The sequence below is a fragment of the Convolutriloba macropyga genome, chromosome 11, assembly GCF_964194025.1.
Source record: "Convolutriloba macropyga chromosome 11, txConMacr16.3, whole genome shotgun sequence".
NCBI classification, from domain to species: Eukaryota; Metazoa; Xenacoelomorpha; order Acoela; family Convolutidae; genus Convolutriloba; species Convolutriloba macropyga.
The window spans coordinates 52,496,538-52,505,193 of NC_134478.1; the positions used below are offsets into that span (position 1 = coordinate 52,496,538).

Sequence of the window (8,656 nt, forward strand, 5' to 3'; positions counted from 1 at the left end):
AATTTGCTAAATTTATCCCCCAAATGCTTACCACTATGTTTTCCAAAGCAGTTTGATATTAAATTTCCATTATTTCGTTCAGAATAAAAAGAAGGTTCATACACGACAATTGGATCTAATCAGTAAACTATCTCACTTTCAAAATTTTTCTCAAAACAAGCATTTTCTAATCCCCTCAATTGTAACACAGGGAACTCTTATGATCAATATTCAAATGTTGGTTTGCCGAGGTTTAAAAAATGCATCATTTTGTACATCATTTTCTCTTCTTCGGCATATTTTTATTCAATTAATCAAGAATTGAAGTCGCGATAAGTCAAGAATACATTTCACACTTTTTAGCGGTCCTCTCTGGATCAATTCAGCCGTTTGGAGTTCTTATGAGCACAAATCTAGTTTTTATTACTCGAAGATATAAATGTTTACACGACTTGAAAAAAAAACCGAGTGCTCTGATATTTAATTTGGATAACAATTGTTCACAAAAGGTTACATTTGACCTGCTTCATCCGCTGCGCGGACTACAATTAATGACTACAATGTAAAGCTCAAAGAAACAAACATTCACCAGAATACAACTAACAAGTTATTTAATAGGAAACGAAAGCGACAAACGGCATCATAATTGGATAGGGTCAAAAATATCTTGGCAATACATAATCGATATACGGTTATACAAAATGTTGATTGACCTAAATCAGACTGACTTGATTATATAAGTTATAATGCAATGCACATTTAATGAGACTAACATGAAATTTCCAAGAACTTGACCGAAACTTAACCACTCACATCAAAGCTGATCAAAAATTGCCACTCAAATTTATATCAGAAATATTTACATTTGTCGACTGCTAAACAACAACAAGCAAGCTCCAAAACAGGTCATTGAAATTTGGCAACATTTAAATTCCATTAACGGGTTCGCTTGCACGATCTAAGGGTTAGTCGAATCTGCTCCTGAATTGTTAGCAGCCTCTTCAGGTGATGATTTTTCGCTTTCTTTGCAGTCCGAGGAACCCATTACGACAATTGCAGCTCCGCCGACCAGAAGAGCAAGCCATGAGAGCCAGAACACGACCAGAAGGATAATTCTGAGAGTTCGCCAGAAAGGCTTATTCGATTCTTCCAGAACTTCCTTTCGTCCGAGGCCGACAAACACTACACTTTCATCACCCTGTAATAGAAAACAAAAATATTTAAGCATGCCTATCTAATTTTTGTTCACTAATAAAGAATTTTTTTCTCGACAGATGTATTCTCAGACGACCCTTTGTTGCAAGTAATCTCATGAAATCATCATCGACAAACGTCTCCTGAATTGCTCTCACGATTCGCCGAAGGCTGACCTCGAGCCTAGGGAGGGTAGTTTCACTGTGTGAAGGCGCATGGAAAGTGGGAGAGGGCATGGCGTTGCTTTTCAGACAGCTATCCCCGATCGTTCTATTTCATTAGGACGATTATCATTGATATCTTTCCGGCCATCGAGAAAATTAGGATAATTTTTTTTAATTTTCTGTAAGAGTTCTCGTGGCTTAAATTTGCGTACTATTATTAGATAACATAGCCCCATCTGAGAATATTTCAACGTAAAAAAAATAAACTAATGCCAACACGTTTCTATACCGAGCAATTATTCAAGGCAAAAACTGAAAGCATTTTAATTGTCATGGTGCAACGTCTTTTCACCACTTGAAAAATATCGGTACAGCAATTCTACGACGCGAGTTTTGCAGGCATTTATCTGTTTCTGTTTTCTTTAATAGTTTGATCACGTCTCATTTTCCATTGATTTCCAGGACGAAATATTGGTTACCCCAAAGCCGGACAAAAAATCGAACAGTTCCTAGACGTAAAAATTTTTGAAAACTATTTTCAAGTAACAAGAAAACAGTGTTAGAACCAAAATTCGACATAAGACAGCTAATTTTCTGTTCCCGCAGTGTAATTTGACTTCTAACTGTACAATTATTGGTACTTTTATGTTTATGTTGTTAGGTATGATGATCGGAGCGCAGTGCTATTAAAACTGCTGAACAAACCTCTATTATTTAACATTTACGTCAACGATTTAGTAACGATTGTAGAAAAAGATTGCACGGTCGTCCAGTATGCAGACGACACTTTTCTTTTTACATCCGACACTAATGAAATATCGTCAAAAACAGAACTTGAACATAACATCTCAAAAATTATCGATTTTGCAAACTCCCAGTTAGTGGTGAACAAACAAAAAACAGATAATATATTGTGTTCAGCACCAGGAAGAGGTTAACAAATACTGTTCTGGATATCAACAACGAAAAAAAAGCAGAATCAAATAGTGTGAACTATCTTGGCGTAATTATTGATAGCAAACTAAAATTTGATGGAGAAGTGGAGAAGATTCTTCAGAGAATGGCTCGTGGAATAATGGTTTTGAATACAATAAGTAAAAGTTTACCAGAGAAAACGAAAATCTTATTGCTTAATGAAATAGTAATAAGTCATCTACATTATTCCGCTTTAATTTTGATAGGGTTGCAAAAGTCATTACTCACAACTTTAGAAAAACAATTGAATTGGGGAATAAAAACCATTTTTAATAGAATATACAATCGGTCCACAGATCTCAAACTTCGCAACAAAATATTACCAGTCTCTTTTCTCTTGAAATATCATTGCTCAATATATTTTTTTCGCTTACTCAGCAACGATCTTCCAGCATATAAAATTGAACCTCTCTACCATGAGAATAAAACAACATGGCAGGTCAAAAAAATAACGTTCGATATAAGAAAGAACAATAAGTTTTTAACTGATTCTTTTATTGCACAAGCCATTCCAATAGTCTGCCTTCTAATATTAGACTGAAAACAACATCAAAAGCTTCCTTAAAAAAGAACTGAAAGAATATTTTTGGAAAGAACTTTTGAAGGACCCAAAAGTAACTGATATGAAAGATGACATTGAGAGCATTAGATTTTATTTTTTTTAATCTTCATGATGTACAAATAAAATTACGAGAACTTTTTATAATCGCATTTTAGGCCATTTTTTACTAATGTAATGTCACATTTTAGTTGCGGAATTTAATGATTTTATAATTTTGCAGAATGTTATATTCTTAACCTTACATTGCCTCTTCTACCATTTGTTTTTATTCTAATGTGTACCAGAGGAAATTAACAATGTTCTTTTTTAACAGTTTTATTTTCAAAACTAACCAAGTGATGATTTTCCTCGTTTTCAGCAAATGAGTTTTTGCAAGTTGAGGGTTCAAAGCGTTCTTGTGTACATTTTCTGATGCAAATGAAAATGACTTTATTGAAATAGTGATTTTAATTACGGCAATATAGTTGGGGCAGCAAGAAGCGAGCTATATGAAAACAGCAATTTGACATCTACTTGTACTCTTTTCAATTTCCCGGATCAAGTTTTCAAAAATTTCGAAGGCAGTTGCTATAGCCTTGCAATTAAGGACATTTCCTGCTTTGTTTTAACAATTTAATTTTTTAAAATTTTGTTCTATAATTGAAGTTTACTCTATAGTATATTGAAACAACAAACAAAATTATTAATTAACTTTTGAATTTGATAAATACATCGGCATTTCATTCTGACATCCCAAACAGCTCGTGTCATTATAAATATTCTTAGTTTCCGGTATCTTAATATGCAGAGTAACTCAGGGTTAGCATTTCATCGTTTGGCTAGAAACAAACTACCAAAAAAGCGCTATATCAAATTAACTTTCAGCTCCTTTCAGTCAACCTAATTATCTCAACAGGCAAATTTGAACTAAAAACGAATGCAAGGTCGTTAAGTTAATCCAACAGACAGGAATATCCGCCAAAAGAATATATTGTTGAGCATAACCAAAGAAAAAGCTTTAAAATGCCAAAGAAAAAAGCTTTTACAAAATGAATCTGGGTTACAAAATCTGATCTTTACCACGTTGGAAAGTGGAACAAATTGCGCACTCCTATTAGGACTTCGAAAAGAACAGTTCAAAAACCCTCCGCAAGATCCCCCTCAAATAACAAAAAAACCTCACCACAGACAACTTTGATAACTTTGTGAATATGAAAAAAACGCTTATATTCTTAAAAGATTGTCTACCGTTTCAAATTTCATTCAGAGAGGAAACTGTTCAACTTCTCACGATTTTAAAGATCAGACCTCAGTGACATCATCTTTCCTCTTTTCTGTTTGTATGATAAGCTTTTTAGTTCTTAGGTTGCTGCTATCAAGTTCACTGCAGCGCCCGTGAAAAAAGGTCGTATAGCTTTGTGTCAGACGCTTCTTGCCCAGTGTTTTGCCAGAAGTTTTTCTCACTATGTCAACAAAGACATCGGAGAAAAAGTCGTGGAGCGAACTGCACTTCTCGATGTCGGTATGCGCTATTGTCTTCTGCGATTGGCCAATTGCAGTGGTGGTGTAGTACACTTCGTCAGCGAATTATTTTTTCTTGTGGAGAGATTTGAGATAATTTTGCAATTCGGACATACATGTTTCTTTGAGTTTTTCGTGGTGCGCTTAACGTCTGGTCTTTGAAGTCTTTTTCTTCCCTTTCGACTTTCATGATGAGAGATGCGATTTTCGTTCATTTTTCATTTTCAAGGTGTTCATTTTGGTGGGAGGAATAACCCAAGGTGGAAGTTGCGCTCAGTGATTGGTACCAATGTAGTCATTGCAAGTATTGATGAATTAGCTTCAACTTTCTATCAATAATTGTTTTCGAAGATTTTAAAAAAGTTTTGAATTGAATTTTCACCAAAAAAGTACACGGGCGGTCAAACTATCTGCTGCATTCAACATTTTAATCACTCACGAAAACTATTTCAACCGCAAATTCTGTCAACAAAAAATTTGGGACAGAAATTCGAGATGAAATTTTTGTCAAGCTTCAGGTTTGTGACCTGCAAAAATGTTGATTCATTTGCTCTAATTGAGATCAAAACTGTGTCGTTCCACTCAATTATTGCAAAAAAAAGTTAGTGTCACCATCAACAATTGTTACCTATTAATTGCCAAGTATTGAAATTCCAATTAATTTTTCCAAATCCCTAAACAGTGAATAAATAAATTTTAGTTCAATCCTGGAATGGTCTGTGTTGTGGAAAAATTTTCAAAACCGTATTCTAATAGAGAATATGAAAAACAACGATAGTGTTCCATCTTAAATTTGTCTCTAACATGAACTTACCTTAGACAGCATACTGCTCGAAGAATTCTAGCAACTTATGATCTTTATTATCTACAACCAAAATTTGGGTCAACCGAACTAGAATAACAGCAACAACAATATAAAACTCTTACCCCGCTTGTTCCTAGCTTGTCAAAAGCCTCTTGCTTCTCTTCGAAAGTTTTCTCGTCACCCATTTGTCAAGTTTGAAGATGCCAAACAGATTACTGTGGCGCAGATTTATCTGAAATGATATTGGGTTCTGTCAAATATGTTTTAGAGATAACAAAGAATCAAATACAACAAGTGAGTAACCTTCATTTACAAATTTGGTTAGTTTTCTTTGAGGCTCGACGAATACGTCTAAACCGTGACATAATACAATCTTCATTCTAAGCTTTGTAAGCTATGTGCAAAATTGACATTCTAATTACAGTACACTCATCATTGTTGTAACTATTGAATAATTATGTATGATAACAATTCAAAAACACAAGGGATAGTACCCTTCGCCGGATATTCTTTGGGAGCTCTTATGTTGTTATCCTCTCCCCCAACGTATTTTTGCAAACCTCTGACACGTTTCAGCATTTTAATTTTTAATGGTCAGCTAAATGAAATCCCGTTGCCTAAAAAGGTAGTCGCTCATCTCGGGGATGGAGATTCAACTCCTTTATAAATGTATAAATTTCGACGGTAGTCTGACATCAAGGGGCAGCACATTTGAAACAAATATTAAGAGAATTGAGGAAAGATTTACATGAATAAATTGAAATCAAGAATTGAACCAAAAATACGAGGTAACTTAAGATAAACATAACCGACTCGCGCTAGGTTATTGCTCGTAAACGAATGGATCCAACAGCTGGCTTCGCTTGGTTGGAACTAGCAGCGGCTTAGAGAAGCTAGCTAATTTTGAGGGAGGATGGGACAGGTTGGAAGGGGGTGTTCGAGGGTGCCGACCAACTTGCGATATAACGGGTGGAAAGAGTTGGAGTAGGGGTGGTAAGTGAGGTGGGTACGGGGTAAATGGAGGGGGTGGCAAACTCTAAGAACCACGCTTTACACCACGAAATTGTCTCTCTTAAACAGTTTCGGTGAATCGCATACAGGCTAGTGAACCCCGAGGCTCTAAGCTAACCTAATGCTCTGCGGGCTTGACCTGTTTATCACGTCTTTGAGGACGAAAAATCAAATTGTCAGACGAAAAAAAATAACGATCAGACGGAAAGGTCGTCATGAGAAAAATCCCATAAAAAGACCAAGAGGACTAATATAATTGCTAAATAGAATTGTTTGATAGCAATTCATAACAGCATCTACTATAAACCCAGTCTCCAGACAAACAACCTCCAGTCAATACTGGACGGTACTCATTTATCCAATAGCGTTGAACAGAAAAAGGTGGCCGCACAAGCAGACAGACTATCACCTTTGTTATTCTCACTATTTATTGCCGATATGAAGTATTTTTTACAAGAGATCGATTGCGACGTCAATTTCTATGCCGACCATATGACTATAGGGACAAGCCCTAACACCCTGCAGAAAGCACTGAATGATCTATCCGAATATAGTAATAATATTCGGACTGCGCTGGCAGTCAATATCGCCAAGATAAAGATAATTAAATTTAGACGTGGTGTGAGACTTGCGGAACAAGATCATTTTCATTGTTTAGGCAAGGAAATTGATATAGTGAATAAATTTTGTTACCTTGTAGTGGCCGTATCCACAAAACTATCCACAAAACGTATCCACAAAACGGATCTTTTCCGTTTGTGCCCCCAGTACGTTATGCGCCCCCCAGTTACAGAGCACGTGTCATTACATAGTAAATTACTATGTAAAAATATTGCACGTGCGTCTGGGGGGGTGCAAATAATATGCGCCCACTAAGCTGGGGGGGGGGGGCACAAACGGAAAAGATCCCACAAAACTATCCACAACTGGAAAACCTGTAGAAGAAAGCCCTGGCCACAATCGCCTCAATCAAAACAAAGCTAGATCTACAGAAAATTTATTTTCAGTCGGCCACTCGCTTAGTCGAATCGATTACTTACCTAACTGGGACCTAGGGCCTTGAAATCGACGAGCACACGTACAATTCGCATTTGATTCGTATTTTTGGTGCGTTTTGGAAAAACTGGTGTGGTGTCTTCAAATTTACTCAAAATTTCAATTTACTGAACAATCTCTTTGGCAATGACAGATGAGGTTCACGAAGAGTGAAGCTAGGCACCCGGAAGTTCATCGCAGTTCATTATAGTAATGGTTTGCATCACAACAGCTGCGAGACTGATCGCTGTTACTCACTGAAGTCAACCAAAGTATGCGTTGCGCCCTCTGCCAAGAGCAAATATTGTCAATTGAACACGTTTCAAACTGCAAATGGTTTGATTATGTGGAACAACTAATTAGACGTTTTATCAGACTATATGAAATCGATTAATCTTGAGGTTTAGAGATATTTGCTCATCTTGATGCAGTAACGTTTAATTCACATTCTTATCTTATCTTATCTTATCTTATCTACTGTAAACCCAATGACGATTCAAGTGTAGATATTTTATTATTCATATGGAAAATATTGATGCAGATCGGAAGGTTTTCAAAATGAAAACTAACGTCAGCGTCGAAAAAAAAGAATTCAAAAAGGCACCAATAATTGACTTGCAAGTACAAGGGCAGAGATTTCCACTTCAACGATACAAGCTTAAAGAAAGATGTTTTGCTAAAAGTACTAAGTCAATAAAAATTAAACAAAAAACAAATGTTTTCGATAAAACTAGCTTAATCAGGCTAGAAAGTTTCAACAAATTAAAGTTAGAGTATTTATAACTAAAATGATTTACACTTATCATGTCAGTTTGTCACAATTTCAAATACACGAAATTTGAAAACTGAACTAAACAAAAAATGAAATTTAAACTAAGCTAAAGCTTTCTCTCAATTTTTTTCCAACTTTGCAAGAAAGAAGGAAGAAGAAGAGGATGAAACAGGAATATTTCCTGCCAAAATTATTTAGTTAGTCCGCTTGCTAATTTTATAGCTGGTAATTTGAACTGTCGTTTATAGTTTCTTTTCGTATTTCTAATGTTTTAGAAGTAAGACGTTGAGTGGAAACTATCTTTCAACCTATCTTATAACGATTATTTCTTTTACCTTATCTTATTTTTGACGACTTGATAATAGAACAAACAAAAATACACAATTCAGAGCCCAGTTATCCAGAAAAAGCACCAAAAAAGAACTGATTTGAAAAAGACAGGGCAGAGTACTATAAACGAATATTGACAAGTGCATGAAAAAGCATAAAAATTACTGTGGTGGAATATCTATATTGAACAATTTTAATAGTTTTGAAATCAACAGCCATATTTTTCATAACTTTTTCACTTGTATTCAAAAACAAAGGTGACAGTCTATGATGTGATACCTAAAATTTAATAATGATAATGGTTTGACTTTTTTTTTCTGTTCCAACAA

General features: G+C 35.4%; 1 protein-coding gene across 2 annotated transcripts; it reads right to left on the reverse strand.

Annotated features, from left to right (window-relative positions):
* Positions 1 to 448: 448 nt before the first annotated feature.
* LOC142349965 (uncharacterized) lies at positions 449 to 5,446 on the reverse strand. 2 transcript variants are annotated; one of them, XM_075401835.1, is made up of 2 exons: positions 5,302 to 5,446; positions 449 to 1,177 (listed from the first exon to the last, which is right to left on the reverse strand). In XM_075401835.1, exons 1-2 carry the CDS (start codon positions 5,362 to 5,364, stop codon positions 938 to 940), a joined length of 303 nt encoding a protein of 100 aa, XP_075257950.1. In that variant the 5' UTR covers positions 5,365 to 5,446; the 3' UTR covers positions 449 to 937. The 2 variants fall into 2 exon arrangements, with proteins under 2 accessions (XP_075257950.1, XP_075257951.1); XM_075401836.1 differs by lacking the exon at positions 5,302 to 5,446 and adding an exon at positions 5,189 to 5,299.
* Positions 5,447 to 8,656: the final 3,210 nt, after the last annotated feature.